This window comes from Garra rufa, chromosome 25, assembly GCF_049309525.1.
Source record: "Garra rufa chromosome 25, GarRuf1.0, whole genome shotgun sequence".
NCBI classification, from domain to species: domain Eukaryota; kingdom Metazoa; phylum Chordata; class Actinopteri; order Cypriniformes; family Cyprinidae; genus Garra; species Garra rufa.
This window is the reverse complement of record NC_133385.1, coordinates 11504585-11522429: the sequence shown is the minus strand read 5'-3', so window position 1 is coordinate 11522429 and position 17845 is coordinate 11504585. Positions and strand designations below refer to the sequence as shown.

At 41.5% G+C, this 17845-nt stretch overlaps 1 protein-coding gene across 1 annotated transcript in view; it reads right to left on the bottom strand.

Moving 5' to 3' along the window:
• Window positions 1-879: 879 nt before the first annotated feature.
• Window positions 880-17845, bottom strand: part of LOC141301329 (uncharacterized) — a 33762-nt gene continuing 16796 nt past the window's right edge. The window contains exons 50-98 of the mRNA XM_073831575.1: window positions 17630-17764; window positions 17396-17530; window positions 16884-17316; window positions 16682-16842; window positions 16094-16480; window positions 15860-15994; window positions 15620-15760; window positions 15266-15418; window positions 15032-15166; window positions 14798-14932; window positions 14286-14718; window positions 14084-14244; window positions 13496-13882; window positions 13262-13396; window positions 13028-13141; window positions 12794-12928; window positions 12419-12694; window positions 12200-12334; window positions 11966-12100; window positions 11726-11866; window positions 11492-11626; window positions 11258-11392; window positions 11024-11158; window positions 10784-10924; window positions 10550-10684; window positions 9962-10348; window positions 9488-9862; window positions 9254-9388; window positions 9020-9154; window positions 8786-8920; window positions 8228-8706; window positions 7965-8122; window positions 7698-7872; window positions 7357-7592; window positions 6825-7008; window positions 6511-6688; window positions 6095-6279; window positions 5935-6004; window positions 5714-5838; window positions 5588-5619; window positions 5283-5430; window positions 4833-4922; window positions 4583-4623; window positions 3636-3755; window positions 3332-3430; window positions 3105-3224; window positions 1878-1917; window positions 1576-1693; window positions 880-1367 (exon numbers count right to left, since the gene is read on the bottom strand). Coding sequence (XP_073687676.1) covers window positions 1208-1367; window positions 1576-1693; window positions 1878-1917; window positions 3105-3224; window positions 3332-3430; window positions 3636-3755; window positions 4583-4623; window positions 4833-4922; window positions 5283-5430; window positions 5588-5619; window positions 5714-5838; window positions 5935-6004; window positions 6095-6279; window positions 6511-6688; window positions 6825-7008; window positions 7357-7592; window positions 7698-7872; window positions 7965-8122; window positions 8228-8706; window positions 8786-8920; window positions 9020-9154; window positions 9254-9388; window positions 9488-9862; window positions 9962-10348; window positions 10550-10684; window positions 10784-10924; window positions 11024-11158; window positions 11258-11392; window positions 11492-11626; window positions 11726-11866; window positions 11966-12100; window positions 12200-12334; window positions 12419-12694; window positions 12794-12928; window positions 13028-13141; window positions 13262-13396; window positions 13496-13882; window positions 14084-14244; window positions 14286-14718; window positions 14798-14932; window positions 15032-15166; window positions 15266-15418; window positions 15620-15760; window positions 15860-15994; window positions 16094-16480; window positions 16682-16842; window positions 16884-17316; window positions 17396-17530; window positions 17630-17764 — 8608 coding nt within the window. The 3' untranslated portion in view covers window positions 880-1207. The remainder of the gene's footprint in view (window positions 1368-1575; window positions 1694-1877; window positions 1918-3104; window positions 3225-3331; window positions 3431-3635; window positions 3756-4582; window positions 4624-4832; window positions 4923-5282; window positions 5431-5587; window positions 5620-5713; window positions 5839-5934; window positions 6005-6094; window positions 6280-6510; window positions 6689-6824; window positions 7009-7356; window positions 7593-7697; window positions 7873-7964; window positions 8123-8227; window positions 8707-8785; window positions 8921-9019; window positions 9155-9253; window positions 9389-9487; window positions 9863-9961; window positions 10349-10549; window positions 10685-10783; window positions 10925-11023; window positions 11159-11257; window positions 11393-11491; window positions 11627-11725; window positions 11867-11965; window positions 12101-12199; window positions 12335-12418; window positions 12695-12793; window positions 12929-13027; window positions 13142-13261; window positions 13397-13495; window positions 13883-14083; window positions 14245-14285; window positions 14719-14797; window positions 14933-15031; window positions 15167-15265; window positions 15419-15619; window positions 15761-15859; window positions 15995-16093; window positions 16481-16681; window positions 16843-16883; window positions 17317-17395; window positions 17531-17629; window positions 17765-17845) is intronic.

Sequence of the window (17845 nt, the reverse complement as noted above, 5' to 3'; positions counted from 1 at the left end):
GATTAAAAGTGATGATAAAGATATTTATAATTTTACAAAAGATTTCTATTTAAGAAAAATGCTGTTCTTCTCAACTTGAAAAATTCTACTCAGCTGTTTTCAACATAATAATAACAATACATGTTTTTTGAGCAAATCAAAATATTAGAATGATTTCTGAATGATCATGTGACACTGAAGAATGAAATGATGATGCTGAAAATTCAGCTTTGAAATCACAGGAATAAATTACATTTTAAAATATAATAAAATAGAAAACAGTTATTTTAAACAGTAAAATATAGTAAAAATATTTCACAATTTTACAGTTCTTGCTGTACATTGGATCAAATAAATGCAGGCTTGGTGAGCAGAAGAGACTTAAAAAAACATTAAAAATCTTTTGACTGGTGTAATTGATTGTCAGTTTATGAGAGCAGTTATTAAACAATTAAACAGTTGTAAAACAATATGCGACAATATTATAATATTGCATTGTTACAATATTAATTTAATTTTATTAAATCACTCTTTAAAGACTCAACCACTGACACTGGTGTTTGCTTTTCTCCTTAAAAGAGTTTTAATGAAGCCATTGGTTATATTTTATAACAAATATATTGCATGGTTTTGTATTGTGTAGTATAGTATAATATTGTATACAAGTGCATAAGGTTTCTTTTTTGACTTGGACTTGCAAAGCCTTCCCAATAAACTTGATGGTTGAAATTTGGACACATTATCTGGAAATGCACATTTACAATATAGGACAACAGTCCAATTGTCCTTTTGCAGTTGCTTAATTTTTCTCTTTTTTGGTCTGGTGGGCACAAAAGCACAACTGAAAAAGAGACTGTAACTTCATTATCAAATGTTATTGAAAAATAAAATGCAGTGAACTTTTATTGTTGCTGGTTGACGTCTTTATTTTGTTAAACATGTACTTATTTCATTAAAATTACACAGAACTTTCATTATACCACAGAAAAGAGCTAAAACAATTGAAATAGTTTTGTTACAGATAATTTAAACATTTGAGATCTTATTTAAAGTGAAAACCCGAGCCCTAGATTAACAGCATGAATTAGTGTTTTTTTATTAGACCATTTCTACACAAATTCAATTGCGTGTTTCTTGTTTAAAATATTTCTTGTCTTAAGTAATTCAGCATTAATCAAAGAAAAAGCTTTGATTAAAATCAGCATCTTTTATCCAGTCTTCAGGCCTTCTAGTCTCCACATTTAGTGCATTTGCAGGTCTCAATGTGAGTGTATTCCTGAATAATCTCCTTGTCACCGGCACACTTCAGAGTCACCTGTCGAAGGCTGATTTTGTCCTCTTGGCAGCAAGAACAGTTGTGCTCCATGATGCCCTTTACCATTGAATACCTGTGCAGGTTTAGAAGATGAATAGGCTTTTAGCTTCAAAAGCAAAATACAGCTGTATTATGTGACTGTGGAGGAAATGCTCATTTATTTTAGGTGTTTTTTATAATTATGAGTTATCTGCTAAAGTTAATGTTAGTTATGTGAAATTATTAAATAATCAAGGCTGTACAAAATGCTTATGATAAATTAGATGTGCGGGTGCTCTTACATTGAATGGGTTTCACAGTGACCACTGCAGGACGTCACTTCTATGGGATGGACAGACTTGCACTCATTTACTTCCACAGTGGTGGTGTTCTTCAGAACAACACATCTCTTGAGCTGACCTAAGATATTTGAGAGAGAGGTAAACTTATGACTGTACATATGATGCATTGTTTGATGATTCTTCTTTAATCTTTAGTATAGTTGAGGGATGACTAAGTAATTAAAGTGTCAAATATTATTGGTAGTGGTCAATTATTTTGAGCTAATAAATGGACACTGGACAATAATTAAAGAGTTTCTTACAGGTCTTGCAACATCCATCTGCATCAGATTTCTCAGTTCCCTGTATGAAAACAGTCACACATTTCAGCGTTAGTGGAAAGTAAGTTATTAGGGGTTCAAACCATATTGTAATTGTTAGAATGGCCAAGGATCAGCAATCTCCACGTAAAACTGATCGGGTAGACCAAACCGTAAGTCGTAGAGACTTGAAATTTGGAGGGATGGTAGTATTGACACCATCTACAATGTCACCAAGTCTCACCCCAATCGGCCTGACGGGGGCGCTACAGCGATCAAAAGTACGAAAACAGATTTTCAGGTATTTTGCAATAATTAAAAAAATAATTTTGTGAACTAGTCCTAGTTTTTTTTTTGCCCAATCAGAACCAAACCAGTGCAGGAAGATTCTCTGGAGAGTATCAATAATTATTGAAAAAAATTAAACTTTCGACTCTCCGTCACAAAGGGACGCCAAAACGTTTGAAAGAAGCAGGGCCGCCTTTACTAAAATGGCTATAACTTTTGAACAGAATTAGATATCTTGGCCCATCTCACAACACATTTGTAAGAGCTGTATCTGAGGTCACATGAAAAAAGTCATGGAGCTTGGCCACTTGGTGGCGCTATAAGAGGGAAAAAACATACAAACTGCCATAACTACGCAACCGTTTGTCCTATTGACGTAAAAATCAGTACGAGCGGTCTTGGTCCAAAGTGCCACAAGCGTTGATAAGGACATTTGCGTATCTCAAAAAACATGTCCACTATAGGCCACTATAGGCCAATTCTCTGGACTCTCTAGGTCAATAATTATCAAAAAAATTCTGAAATTTACCATATAATTGGAAGCTATAACGGGTCGTTTAGAAAAGGGGCCTGTCCAAATATACCCAAAAGCCTAAACAAAAACTCAAAACTTCACAAAACCTGGAAAGCATATGTGACAATTGATTCAAAACAAGTTTTAGGGAGATTGGACCACAGCTGTTAAAAACATCATGTTTATATGGTAAATTACCTGTATTTGCCAAAAATGCTTTTTGAAATCATTGATTTAGTTGGTTACAGGTTTGCTAAATAATATGTAATGTCTTTTTTTTATATGTGCTTAAATGCCTTAAAGTGCTTGAACCCCAGAATATTTATTATATACAAGTGATGTAACGTTTGTGAATAAACATAATTTAAACCTCAAATAAATTGTAAAATTTTTGATCAGCTTTTAAAATTGAATATACTTTGACTTACAGGCTCGCAGTCATCTGGATTGAAGTAAGGGCAGTTTGGTGTGCTCTTCTCTATCACAAACACGCCATTCATTTCTTTGCAGGTAATATTCTCACATTTGTAATTTTTCACTTCTCCAACCTACAAGAAAAAGGAAGACATGCTATGAGGATTGAAGAACAGAGAAAGTTCATTGACTAGTTGTAGAAGAGTTTAAGAATGCTTTGTTCTACGTGATGTAAATGTACCTGGAGAGTATGTGTGGTGTTGTCCGGCGCGGTATAAATGCAGCTCTTTTGCTTGCATGTTCCACAGCACTCTCCTACTTGTTCTACACGCTCAAAGCCCTTGAAGTACCAAAAGAGTAATAGATTTTAGTAAATTTGTTTAAAGGGGTCACATCACAGGGAATCAAATTTTACTTTATCTTTTGTGAAACTTGATGAAATTTCCTTCCAAGTCCAAAAGTGCTTTCCTAGAATTCAGAGTATGTGATATAAGTCTATCCTATTATGTAATAATATAATCGTAGGCATAAATTGTAATTATTACCTCAGTGCAAGGTGTACAGACTTTATTAGTACAGGTCACATTATGCGGTTTAGTCATTGGGTCGTTATCCATTCGGCAGTAACATTCCATACATGGCTCCGTAGGGATTTTAGTTCCAGGCTAAAATGAAAGTGAATGTTTATGGATTAAGATAAAGATTACACATTCTTCTTCATTTTTTTTTACAGTGAAAAGCATACACTACCAGTCAAAAGTTTTTGAACAGTAAGATTTTTTTAAATGTTTTTTTAAAGAACATATTTCCGCTCACTAAGCCTGCATTTGTTTGATCCAAAGTACAGCAAAAACAGTACAATTTTTTAATATTTTTACTATTTAAAATAACTGTCTTATATTTGAATATATTTTAAAATGTAATTTATTCCTGTGATCAAAGCTACATTTTTTTAATTTCTCACATGATCCTTTCAAATTATTTTAATATTCTGATTTGCTGTTCAAGAAACATATTGTTATTATTATTATTATCAATATTTAAGGAAAACAGTTAAGGAACATCTTTTTCAGGATTCTTTGATAAATAGAAAGATCCAAAGATCAGCTTTCATCTGAAATAAAAAGCTTTTGTTTTATACACTTTTAGGAAAGAAATGATAGAAATTAATACCTTTATTTAACAAAGATGCTTTAAATTGATGTTAAAGACATGCATAATGTTACAAAAGATTTCTATTTCAGATAAATGCTTTTCGTTTAAACTTTCTATTCATCAAAGAAACCGGCAAAATTCTACTCTGATCTGAAATATATTCAAATAAAAAAAAGTTCAAAACTTTATTGTTTTCGCTGTGTTTTGGATCAAATAAATGCAGGCTTGGTGAGCAGAAGAGACTTCTTTAAAACACATTACAAAACTTTTGACTGGTAGTGTATAATGTAATGTGATATAAATATGATAGCATGAAAAAATGAACCCAGCAGCTCACCTGGTACTCAGTTTTATTGTACACACATACGTCTTTGGGTACTGAACAGAAAAAAAAAAACAGTTTATTTTAATTAATTTTTAAAAAGTAAAGAGCTATAATGTAATTAACTAGCAGCTGTCGTAGCAGTGTATAATTTTTATTCACGTAAACTCCAAATATTGCTTTAAAAACTTAAATCTGAGCAATACTTGTACTTTAATAGTACAAGTTTAATAGTAGCTGTCTGAGTCTGAAATTTGAGACTTACCACAGGGTGCACAGCAACTGTCCTCAGGTATCTTATCTGCTAACTCGTATCCCGCATCACATTTCATAGAACACAGGCTGGTGTCACACACTAAATAGGCAAAGGGGGCAAAAAGTATTATGTAAATTATGAGAAAACATTTTGAACTGGACATGAAGACTGCAGATCAAGTTCCCAGTATGTTTTTCAAACCCTGCGTTCATATATTATCAATTATTGACAAGATTTTAGAAAATCTGTAACACGATTAGCTATTGGATAGCGTTTTTCCCTGTTTTTGTGGCCTAAGTTGAGTTAGAGCTTGTATTTGGAAGGATGATTTTGAAATCTTTACTTAATAAATCACACACAGTTACATCAGAAATGTGCACTAGGACAGTAAATGAGGTCAGTCTTGTTATCATGTTTGTCTGTTTAGCTCTTTGTTTGTCATTGTACTTGATTACTCACCGCAGGTTGGACAGCAGTTTTCCATGACGCTTTTGTATCCGTAGCTACAGGGCTTTATAGTCGGACAGTTCATAGGCTCTTGGACAACACCAAAACTATCAGTGGAGCATTTGTATGTTGTACAGTTCATGACCCATGTATCTCCAGGCTACAAGAGAGGATGTAAAGTGATGACAGTTAGATGTGAGTTGAGAATACAACTTACCGGGTTTGAGTGTGTTCAATTGCTATTTTCACTTTGACTGAATGAGTGAAGTATCTGTATGCAGTCATTTGCAAGAATTTTACTACTAAAATTGATATACCTGTCTTGGTAATCCATCAGGGCCAATGCAATCTACATGTAGGGAAAGCAAAAAACAATATTTTGGCTGCAATGCACACTCATTGTAACAAATATAGAGAGAGTGAATTAAGTAGAAATTGCTTACCGCAAGTAGGTGTGCATCGGTCTGTTGTTGAACTAACTAGATATGTGTTTTGAGGACAGTAGCAACCTTCCATGAATGTTTGCTGATCAGTTTCACTTGAGTTATCCACAAACATCTCATTGTATCTGGTTGTAAGTCAAGCACATATGACATTAAAGTTATTAATGCAGTGAAATGTGGACAATTCAGTATTACTGAATTGTGATATAGAGAGTGGTTACCTTGTACTGCAGGTTTTTTCAACTTTAGGCCCACATGCGTTGTAGATTTTGTTTTCAGCACATTTGTATGCTATTAACCAAAGACAAGGAAGAGATTCAGGATACAGTCAGATAAAAGATGCAACACTGTGTTATTGTGGGTTAAATTCGGCTTTCTTACTGCATAGCCCTTTGAGGTCAGCTGAGTTTCTCCAGTCCACACATACAGACTGCTGGCCGCATTTCTGTGCATAGGCTTCCACACTGGCACAGGACATGGAGTCATTTTTCTTGTAGCACACATCATATTTACAAGCCTCATAGTAGCTTTTGTAGGGAACGACGTCATGACAGCTCTTGAACAAACTGAACAAAATGCAAAAGTTTAGGCAAAACAAATTGAAGCATATCCTGGTTCAATGGTCTGTTTGATAGCACTACCAACAAAAAGGAAACGATATCTGAAATATCTTTTTAATTAGTTATAGGTAAGTGTGTAATTAGTAGTATCAAATGGAATTGCAGTTTCTATTCTATTTGGTACCTTTAATGGTTTCTAAAAAATGTACTGAGTGTTTGTTGTTGGCTTTGCCTTACTCGCTCTTGATGACCTCACAGATTTGTGCTGTGCAGGTAGGAAGAGGTTCGCTTGGTTGTACTGGAGGTATTCCACATGTTGGGGAGTCCGCCCACAATGCTGCCATTTTCTCACATGACTGGTCAGTTGTTCCGTCAGGACGTCTGCAGTCATTTGTGGCATCGTTGTCACAAACACCTAAAAATATTGACAGAATTTCAACATTTTAATTGACAAAGACTAGACATGCCAATAAAGTTGTTCCGCTATCTCAGACGAAATTCTGTTTATCATTGTTATATGCATTGGGGCAAGGGCATCGCACTCTACTCACCACACTGTCCCTCTGTATTACCATTGAAGTAGGAGAACGGGAGATTGATCTCAAAGCCTCGATGACTTACTAAAATCTCAGTTTTGATTGCACTGATTTTCAGAATCACTGCTAGGCCAGAGGTAGTGATGCTGAAATCTTCATTTAAGAAAGTTGGGACCTTCACAACATCATTGACATAGACCTGTAGGCAACAAAAGTTTTTGATTCATAATCAACCTTAAATTAATTTATTTGCAGTGTTCTAGTATATACAGTAGTCAACATTCAAGTGGATCAAAAAAGTTAATCAAAGTTGTCCTAAGATAAGAACGGGTATTCTTTTTGGTTTTAGGACAAATTTGATGAAAGGTTTTGATCCACTTCGAATGTTGACTACTGTATACTGTATATTAACAGTGCTAAGTAATATTATCATTGAAAATGTAGTAAGCTGTGTTAATATTTTATGAAGTGAATGGATTTTACAGTGTGTATTTCAAGAATATGTCAAAGTTTGTGATCAAATTTGTCTGATGTAGTCCTGACTTACCTGTAGCTCTTTACTGTTACTTGTTAGCTTGATTTCATGGGATTTGTACTTCACAGTCACATACTCCGGACAGGCAAAATTATTTGTAACATCGCAATAATAGTTTTTTACATGGACACTGATGTTATATCTTGGAATGATTTCTCGGACCAACACATAGTCACAATTTCCTTGGAAAGTATAATATTTTCCATCAAAAGTATTGTAATGAGGGTCACCCCAGCCACTGCATCGACCTGTTGTTTCAGAAAACAAGTTAAGCCAAGGTAAATTAGAATACTGGGAATAGAATAAAAGGATGGTGTTAATTATCAATTTTCTGCTGCATGGTTTAAACTCACATGGACACTCATATTTGGCACAGCAGCCATTGTTATAATAAACCACCTCAGGACTAAGTCCGTTGACACAAGTAGGTATGACGGAATCCTCTGGATCACACTGTACAGGGTTTGTGGTAACATTCCCATTTATGCAGGTTTTAGTGGTACATTTTTCAATCCATGTCTCTCCATTCTGTTAATAAAATTGGAGTTCCATTATCATTTAGAGTTTTTTTTAGTTTTTTTTTTAGAAAATGTAAGTTGACAAGTGGCTTTTTTTCTAACCTTTTTGTTGACATAGGTACAGTCACGTGGAACAGTTGAGACTGGAACCGTAGTGGTCTGAGGACATGGTTTCTGTGTTATTTCACTAACGCAATTGGAGTTGCAGTAAGCGAAGTAGCACCAGCCTGCTTTATCAGTTTTGTTGTAGATGATAGACTCTGTAGTTAAAATAATAGAATATGTATATTTAATATAAATTCACTGTAAACACTGTAATCATAGAATTGTATGAGAAAATAAAAAAAATTGCATGTAGAACTTACCAGGTGGGAATGTTTCATTTGCAAATGTGCAGTGACACCTCGTTGTGATCACGATTTGAGGAGATGTAGCAGGTCTTCCTTTAGATGTTGATTCTGTATAAACAGTGAATTTTGTCGATGGTGTTTCTGTCACTTTAGGTGTTGAAGGTAGTGTTCCTGTCACTGGTGTTGTAGCAGTAACAGCAGTAGTAGAAATTTGTGGTGATGTTGGTGTACCAGCAGTTGTAGTACCTGTGGATGTTTCTCTAGGTGATGTTGGGCCAGTAACAGTAGTAGTGGAAACTACTGGTGATGTAAGTCTCGGAGGACCAACAGTTGTAGTACCTGTGGATGGTGTTCCTGTTCCTATGGGAGGTGATGTTGCTGTAGGTGGTGTTGAACCAGTAACCGCAGTAGTAGAAACTTGTGGTTGTGAAGGTGTCGGTGGACCAACAGTTGTAGTTGCTGTTGATGGTGTTTCTGTGGGAGGTGGTGTTTCTCTAGGTGATGTTGGGCCAGTAACAGTAGTAGCAGAAACTACTGGTGATGTAAGTCTCGGAGGACCAACAGTTGTAGTACCTGTGGATGGTGTTCCTGATCCTGTGGGAGGTGGTGTTGCTGTAGGTGGTGTTGAACCAGTAACCGCAGTAGTAGAAACTTGTGGTTGTGAAGGTGTCGGTGGACCAACAGTTGTAGTTGCTGTTGATGGTGTTTCTGTGGGAGGTGGTGTTTCTCTAGGTGATGTTGGGCCAGTAACAGTAGTAGTAGAAACTACTGGTGATGTAAGTCTCGGAGGACCAACAGTTGTAGTACCTGTGGATGGTGTTCCTGATCCTGTGGGAGGTGGTGTTGCTGTAGGTGGTGTTGAACCAGTAACCGCAGTAGTAGAAACTTGTGGTTGTGAAGGTGTCGGTGGACCAACAGTTGTAGTTGCTGTTGATGGTGTTTCTGTGGGAGGTGGTGTTTCTCTAGGTGATGTTGGGCCAGTAACAGTAGTAGTAGAAACTACTGGTGATGTAAGTCTCGGAGGACCAACAGTTGTAGTACCTGTGGATGGTGTTCCTGATCCTGTGGGAGGTGGTGTTGCTGTAGGTGGTGTTGAACCAGTAACCACAGTAGTAGAAACTTGTGGTTGTGAAGGTGTCGGTGGACCAACAGTTGTAGTTGCTGTTGATGGTGTTTCTGTGGGAGGTGGTGTTTCTCTAGGTGATGTTGGGCCAGTAACAGTAGTAGTAGAAACTACTGGTGATGTAAGTCTCGGAGGACCAACAGTTGTAGTACCTGTGGATGGTGTTCCTGTTCCTATGGGAGGTGATGTTGCTGTAGGTGGTGTTGAACCAGTAACCGCAGTAGTAGAAACTTGTGGTTGTGAAGGTGTCGGTGGACCAACAGTTGTAGTTGCTGTTGATGGTGTTTCTTTTCCTGTGGGAGTTGGTGTTTCTCCAGGTGATGTTGGGCCAGTAACAGCAGTAGTAGAAACTACTGGTGATGTAAGTCTCGGAGGACCAACAGTTGTAGTACCTGTGGATGGTGTTCCTGTTCCTGTGGGAGGTGATGTTGCTGTAGGTGGTGTTGAACCAGTAACCGCAGTAGTAGAAACTTGTGGTTGTGAAGGTGTCGGTGGACCAACAGTTGTAGTTGCTGTTGATGGTGTTTCTGTGGGAGGTGGTGTTTCTCTAGGTGATGTTGGGCCAGTAACAGCAGTAGTAGAAACTACTGGTGATGTAAGTCTTGGAGGACCAACAGTTGTAGTACCTGTGGATGGTGTTCCTGTTCCTGTGGGAGGTGATGTTGCTGTAGGTAGTGTTGAACCAGTAACCGCAGTAGTAGAAACTTGTGGTTGTGAAGGTGTCGGTGGACCAACAGTTGTAGTTGCTGTTGATGGTGTTTCTGTGGGAGGTGGTGTTTCTCCAGGTGATGTTGGGCCAGTAACAGCAGTAGTAGAAACTACTGGCGATGTAAGTCTCGGAGGACCAACAGTTGTAGTACCTGTGGATGGTGTTCCTGTGGGAGGTGGTGTTGTTGTAGGTGGTGTTGAACCAGTGACCGCAGTAGTAGAAACTTGTGGTTGTGAAGGTGTCGGTGGACCAACAGTTGTAGTTGCTGTTGATGGTGTTTCTGGTCCTGTGGGAGGTGGTGTTTCTGTCATTGGAGTTGTAGCAAAAACATTAGTAGTAGAAATTTGTGGTAATGTTGTTGGTGGTGTACCAGCAGTTGTAGTAGCTGTTGATGGTGTTTCTGTTCCTGTGGTAGGTGGTGTTTCTCTAGGTGATGTTGGGCCAGTAACAGCAGTAGTAGAAACTACTGGTGATGTAAGTCTCGGAGGACCAACAGTTGTAGTACCTGTGGATGGTGTTCCTGTTCCTGTGGGAGGTGATGTTGCTGTAGGTGGTGTTGAACCAGTAACCGCAGTAGTAGAAACTTGTGGTTGTGAAGGTGTCGGTGGACCAACAGTTGTAGTTACTGTTGATGGTGTTTCTGTGGGAGGTGGTGTTTCTCTAGGTGATGTTGGGCCAGTAACAACAGTAGTAGAAACTACTGGTGATGTAAGTCTTGGAGGACCAACAGTTGTAGTACCTGTGGATGGTGTTCCTGTTCCTGTGGGAGGTGGTGTTGCTGTAGGTAGTGTTGAACCAGTAACCGCAGTAGTAGAAACTTGTGGTTGTGAAGGTGTTGGTGGACCAACAATTGTAGTTGCTGTTGATGGTGTTTCTGTTCCTGTTGAAGTCGGTGTTTCTCTAGCTGATGTTGGGCCAGTAACAGCAGTAGTAGAAACTACTGGTGATGTAAGTCTCGGAGGACCAACAGTTGTAGTACCTGTGGATGGTGATCCTGTTCCTGTGGGAGGTGATGTTGCTGTAGGTGGTGTTGAACCAGTAACCGCAGTAGTAGAAACTTGTGGTTGTGAAGGTGTCGGTGGACCAACAGTTGTAGTTGCTGTTGAAGGTGTTTCTGTGGGAGGTGGTGTTTCTCTAGGTGATGTTGGGCCAGTAACAGCAGTAGTAGAAACTACTGGTGATGTAAGTCTCGGAGGACCAACAGTTGTAGTACCTGTGGATGGTGTTCCTGTTCCTGTGGGAGGTGATGTTGCTGTAGGTGGTGTTGAACCAGTAACCGCAGTAGTAGAAACTTGTGGTTGTGAAGGTGTCGGTGGACCAACAGTTGTAGTTACTGTTGATGGTGTTTCTGTGGGAGGTGGTGTTTCTCTAGGTGATGTTGGGCCAGTAACAACAGTAGTAGAAACTACTGGTGATGTAAGTCTTGGAGGACCAACAGTTGTAGTACCTGTGGATGGTGTTCCTGTTCCTGTGGGAGGTGATGTTGCTGTAGGTGGTGTTGAACCAGTAACCGCAGTAGTAGAAACTTGTGGTTGTGAAGGTGTCGGTGGACCAACAGTTGTAGTTACTGTTGATGGTGTTTCTGTGGGAGGTGGTGTTTCTCTAGGTGATGTTGGGCCAGTAACAACAGTAGTAGAAACTACTGGTGATGTAAGTCTTGGAGGACCAACAGTTGTAGTACCTGTGGATGGTGTTCCTGTTCCTGTGGGAGGTGGTGTTGCTGTAGGTAGTGTTGAACCAGTAACCGCAGTAGTAGAAAATTGTGGTTGTGAAGGTGTTGGTGGACCAACAGTTGTAGATGCTGTTGATGGTGTTTCTGTTCCTGTTGAAGTTGGTGTTTCTCTAGCTGATGTTGGGCCAGTAACAGCAGTAGTAGAAACTACTGGTGATGTAAGTCTCGGAGGACCAACAGTTGTAGTACCTGTGGATGGTGATCCTGTTCCTGTGGGAGGTGATGTTGCTGTAGGTGGTGTTGAACCAGTAACCGCAGTAGTAGAAACTTGTGGTTGTGAAGGTGTCGGTGGACCAACAGTTGTAGTTGCTGTTGATGGTGTTTCTGTGGGAGGTGGTGTTTCTCTAGGTGATGTTGGGCCAGTAACAGCAGTAGTAGAAACTACTGGTGATGTAAGTCTCGGAGGACCAACAGTTGTAGTACCTGTGGATGGTGTTCCTGTGGGAGGTGGTGTTGTTGTAGGTGGTGTTGAACCAGTGACCGCAGTAGTAGAAACTTGTGGTTGTGAAGGTGTCGGTGGACCAACAGTTGTAGTTGCCGTTGATGGTGTTTCTGGTCCTGTGGGAGGTGGTGTTTCTGTCATTGGAGTTGTAGCAAAAACATTAGTAGTAGAAATTTGTGGTAATGTTGTTGGTGGTGTACCAGCTGTTGTAGTAGCTGTTGATGGTGTTTCTGTTCCTGTGGTAGGTGGTGTTTCTCCAGGTGATGTTGGGCCAGTAACAGCAGTAGTAGAAACTACTGGTGATGTAAGTCTCGGAGGACCAACAGTTGTAGTACCTGTGGATGGTGATCCTGTTCCTGTGGGAGGTGATGTTGCTGTAGGTGGTGTTGAACCAGTAACCGCAGTAGTAGAAACTTGTGGTTGTGAAGGTGTTGGTGGACCAACAGTTGTAGTTGCTGTTGATGGTGTTTCTGTTCCTGTGGAAGTTGGTGTTTCTCTAGGTGATGTTGGGCCAGTAACAGCAGTAGTAGAAACTACTGGTGATGTAAGTCTCGGAGGACCAACAGTTGTAGTACCTGTGGATGGTGTTCCTGTTCCTGTGGGAGGTGATGTTGCTGTAGGTGTTGTTGAACCAGTAACCGCAGTAGAAGAAACTTGTGGTTGTGAAGGTGTCGGTGGACCAACAGTTGTAGTTGCTGTTGATGGTGTTTCTGTGGGAGGTGGTGTTTCTCTAGGTGATGTTGGGCCAGTAACAGCAGTAGTAGAAACTACTGGTGATGTAAGTCTTGGAGGACCAACAGTTGTGGTACCTGTGGATGGTGTTCCTGTGGGAGGTGGTGTTCCTGTAGGTAATGTTGAACCAGTGATCGCGGTAGTAGAAACTTGTGGTTGTGACGGTGTCGGTGGACCAACAGTTGTAGTTGCTGTTGATGGTGTTTCTGTTTCTGTGGAAGTTGGTGTTTCTCTAGGTGATGTTGGGCCAGTAACAGCAGTAGTAGAAACTACTGGTGATGTAAGTCTCGGAGGACCAACAGTTGTAGTACCAGTGGATGGTGTTCCTGTTCCTGTGGGAGGTGATGTTGCTGTAGGTGGTGTTGAAGCAGTAACCGCAGTAGTAGAAACTTGTGGTTGTGAAGGTGTCGGTGGACCAACAGTTGTAGTTGCTGTTGATGGTGTTTCTGTGGGAGGTGGTGTTTCTCTAGGTGATGTTGGGCCAGTAACAGCAGTAGTAGAAACTACTGGTGATGTAAGTCTCGGAGGACCAACAGTTGTAGTACCTGTGGATGGTGTTCCTGTGGGAGGTGGTGTTGCTGTACGCGGTGTTGAAACAGTAACCGCAGTAGTAGAAACTTGTGGTTGTGTAGGTGTCGGTGGACCAACAGTTGTTGTTGCTGTTGATGGTGTTTCTGTTCCTGTGGGAGTTGGTGTTTCTCCAGGTGATGTTGGGCCAGTAACAGCAGTAGTAGAAACTACTGGTGATGTAAGTCTTGGAGGACCAACAGTTGTAGTACCTGTGGATGGTGTTCCTGTGGGAGGTGGTGTTGTTGTAGGTGGTGTTGAACCAGTGACCGCAGTAGTAGAAACTTGTGGTTGTGAAGGTGTCGGTGGACCAACAGTTGTAGTTGCTGTTGATGGTGTTTCTGGTCCTGTGGGAGGTGGTGTTTCTGTCATTGGAGTTGTAGCAAAAACATTAGTAGTAGAAATTTGTGGTAATGTTGTTGGTGGTGTACCAGCAGTTGTAGTAGCCGTTGATGGTGTTTCTGTTCCTGTGGTAGGTGGTGTTTCTCTAGGTGATGTTGGGCCAGTAACAGCAGTAGTAGAAACTACTGGTGATGTAAGTCTTGGAGGACCAACAGTTGTAGTACCTGTGGATGGTGTTCCTGTTCCTGTGGGAGGTGGTGTTGCTGTAGGTAGTGTTGAACCAGTAACTGCAGTAGTAGAAACTTGTGGTTGTGAAGGTGTTGGTGGACCAACAGTTGTAGTTGCTGTTGATGGTGTTTCTGTTCCTGTTGAAGTTGGTGTTTCTCTAGGTGATGTTGGGCCAGTAACAGCAGTAGTAGAAACTACTGGTGATGTAAGTCTTGGAGGACCAACAGTTGTAGTACCTGTGGATGGTGATCCTGTTCCTGTGGGAGGTGATGTTGCTGTAGGTGGTGTTGAACCAGTAACCGCAGTAGTAGAAACTTGTGGTTGTGAAGGTGTTGGTGGACCAACAGTTGTAGTTGCTGTTGATGGTGTTTCTGTTCCTGTGGAAGTTGGTGTTTCTCTAGGTGATGTTGGGCCAGTAACAGCAGTAGTAGAAACTACTGGTGATGTAAGTCTCGGAGGACCAACAGTTGTAGTACCAGTGGATGGTGTTCCTGTTCCTGTGGGAGGTGATGTTTCTGTGGGTGGTGTTGAACCAGTAACCGCAGTAGTAGAAACTTGTGGTTGTGAAGGTGTCGGTGGACCAACAGTTGTAGTTGCTGTTGATGGTGTTTCTGTGGGAGGTGGTGTTTCTCTAGGTGATGTTGGGCCAGTAACAGCAGTAGTAGAAACTACTGGTGATGTAAGTCTTGGAGGACCAACAGTTGTGGTACCTGTGGATGGTGTTCCTGTGGGAGGTGGTGTTGCTGTAGGTAATGTTGAACCAGTGATCGCGGTAGTAGAAACTTGTGGTTGTGACGGTGTCGGTGGACCAACAGTTGTAGTTGCTGTTGATGGTGTTTCTGTTCCTGTGGAAGTTGGTGTTTCTCTAGGTGATGTTGGGCCAGTAACAGCAGTAGTAGAAACTACTGGTGATGTAAGTCTCGGAGGACCAACAGTTGTAGTACCAGTGGATGGTGTTCCTGTTCCTGTGGGAGGTGATGTTGCTGTAGGTGGTGTTGAAGCAGTAACCGCAGTAGTAGAAACTTGTGGTTGTGAAGGTGTCGGTGGACCAACAGTTGTAGTTGCTGTTGATGGTGTTTCTGTGGGAGGTGGTGTTTCTCTAGGTGATGTTGGGCCAGTAACAGCAGTAGTAGAAACTACTGGTGATGTAAGTCTCGGAGGACCAACAGTTGTAGTACCTGTGGATGGTGTTCCTGTGGGAGGTGGTGTTGTTGTAGGTGGTGTTGAACCAGTGACCGCAGTAGTAGAGACTTGTGGTTGTGAAGGTGTCGGTGGACCAACAGTTGTAGTTGCTGTTGATGGTGTTTCTGGTCCTGTGGGAGGTGGTGTTTCTGTCATTGGAGTTGTAGCAAAAACATTAGTAGTAGAAATTTGTGGTAATGTTGTTGGTGGTGTACCAGCAGTTGTAGTAGCTGTTGATGGTGTTTCTGTTCCTGTGGTAGGTGGTGTTTCTCTAGGTGATGTTGGGCCAGTAACAGCAGTAGTAGAAACTACTGGTGATGTAAGTCTCGGAGGACCAACAGTTGTAGTACCTGTGGATGGTGATCCTGTTCCTGTGGGAGGTGATGTTGCTGTAGGTGGTGTTGAACCAGTAACCGCAGTAGTAGAAACTTGTGGTTGTGAAGGTGTTGGTGGACCAACAGTTGTAGTTGCTGTTGATGGTGTTTCTGTTCCTGTGGAAGTTGGTGTTTCTCTAGGTGATGTTGGGCCAGTAACAGCAGTAGTAGAAACTACTGGTGATGTAAGTCTCGGAGGACCAACAGTTGTAGTACCTGTGGATGGTGTTCCTGTTCCTGTGGGAGGTGATGTTGCTGTGGGTGGTGTTGAACCAGTAACCGCAGTAGTAGAAACTTGTGGTTGTGAAGGTGTTGGTGGACCAACAGTTGTAGTTGCTGTTGATGGTGTTTCTGTGGGAGGTGGTGTTTCTCTAGGTGATGTTGGGCCAGTAACAGCAGTAGTAGAAACTACTGGTGATGTAAGTCTCGGAGGACCAACAGTTGTAGTACCTGTGGATGGTGTTCCTGTGGGAGGTGGTGTTGCTGTACGCGGTGTTGAAACAGTAACCGCAGTAGTAGAAACTTGTGGTTGTGTAGGTGTCGGTGGACCAACAGTTGTTGTTGCTGTTGATGGTGTTTCTGTTCCTGTGGGAGTTGGTGTTTCTCCAGGTGATGTTGGGCCAGTAACAGCAGTAGTAGAAACTACTGGTGATGTAAGTCTTGGAGGACCAACAGTTGTAGTACCTGTGGATGGTGTTCCTGTGGGAGGTGGTGTTGTTGTAGGTGGTGTTGAACCAGTGACCGCAGTAGTAGAAACTTGTGGTTGTGAAGGTGTCGGTGGACCAACAGTTGTAGTTGCTGTTGATGGTGTTTCTGGTCCTGTGGGAGGTGGTGTTTCTGTCATTGGAGTTGTAGCAAAAACATTAGTAGTAGAAATTTGTGGTAATGTTGTTGGTGGTGTACCAGCAGTTGTAGTAGCCGTTGATGGTGTTTCTGTTCCTGTGGTAGGTGGTGTTTCTCTAGGTGATGTTGGGCCAGTAACAGCAGTAGTAGAAACTACTGGTGATGTAAGTCTTGGAGGACCAACAGTTGTAGTACCTGTGGATGGTGTTCCTGTTCCTGTGGGAGGTGGTGTTGCTGTAGGTAGTGTTGAACCAGTAACTGCAGTAGTAGAAACTTGTGGTTGTGAAGGTGTTGGTGGACCAACAGTTGTAGTTGCTGTTGATGGTGTTTCTGTTCCTGTTGAAGTTGGTGTTTCTCTAGGTGATGTTGGGCCAGTAACAGCAGTAGTAGAAACTACTGGTGATGTAAGTCTCGGAGGACCAACAGTTGTAGTACCTGTGGATGGTGATCCTGTTCCTGTGGGAGGTGATGTTGCTGTAGGTGGTGTTGAACCAGTAACCGCAGTAGTAGAAACTTGTGGTTGTGAAGGTGTTGGTGGACCAACAGTTGTAGTTGCTGTTGATGGTGTTTCTGTTCCTGTGGAAGTTGGTGTTTCTCTAGGTGATGTTGGGCCAGTAACAGCAGTAGTAGAAACTACTGGTGATGTAAGTCTCGGAGGACCAACAGTTGTAGTACCAGTGGATGGTGTTCCTGTTCCTGTGGGAGGTGATGTTTCTGTGGGTGGTGTTGAACCAGTAACCGCAGTAGTAGAAACTTGTGGTTGTGAAGGTGTCGGTGGACCAACAGTTGTAGTTGCTGTTGATGGTGTTTCTGTGGGAGGTGGTGTTTCTCTAGGTGATGTTGGGCCAGTAACAGCAGTAGTAGAAACTACTGGTGATGTAAGTCTTGGAGGACCAACAGTTGTGGTACCTGTGGATGGTGTTCCTGTGGGAGGTGGTGTTGCTGTAGGTAATGTTGAACCAGTGATCGCGGTAGTAGAAACTTGTGGTTGTGACGGTGTCGGTGGACCAACAGTTGTAGTTGCTGTTGATGGTGTTTCTGTTCCTGTGGAAGTTGGTGTTTCTCTAGGTGATGTTGGGCCAGTAACAGCAGTAGTAGAAACTACTGGTGATGTAAGTCTCGGAGGACCAACAGTTGTAGTACCAGTGGATGGTGTTCCTGTTCCTGTGGGAGGTGATGTTGCTGTAGGTGGTGTTGAAGCAGTAACCGCAGTAGTAGAAACTTGTGGTTGTGAAGGTGTCGGTGGACCAACAGTTGTAGTTGCTGTTGATGGTGTTTCTGTGGGAGGTGGTGTTTCTCTAGGTGATGTTGGGCCAGTAACAGCAGTAGTAGAAACTACTGGTGATGTAAGTCTCGGAG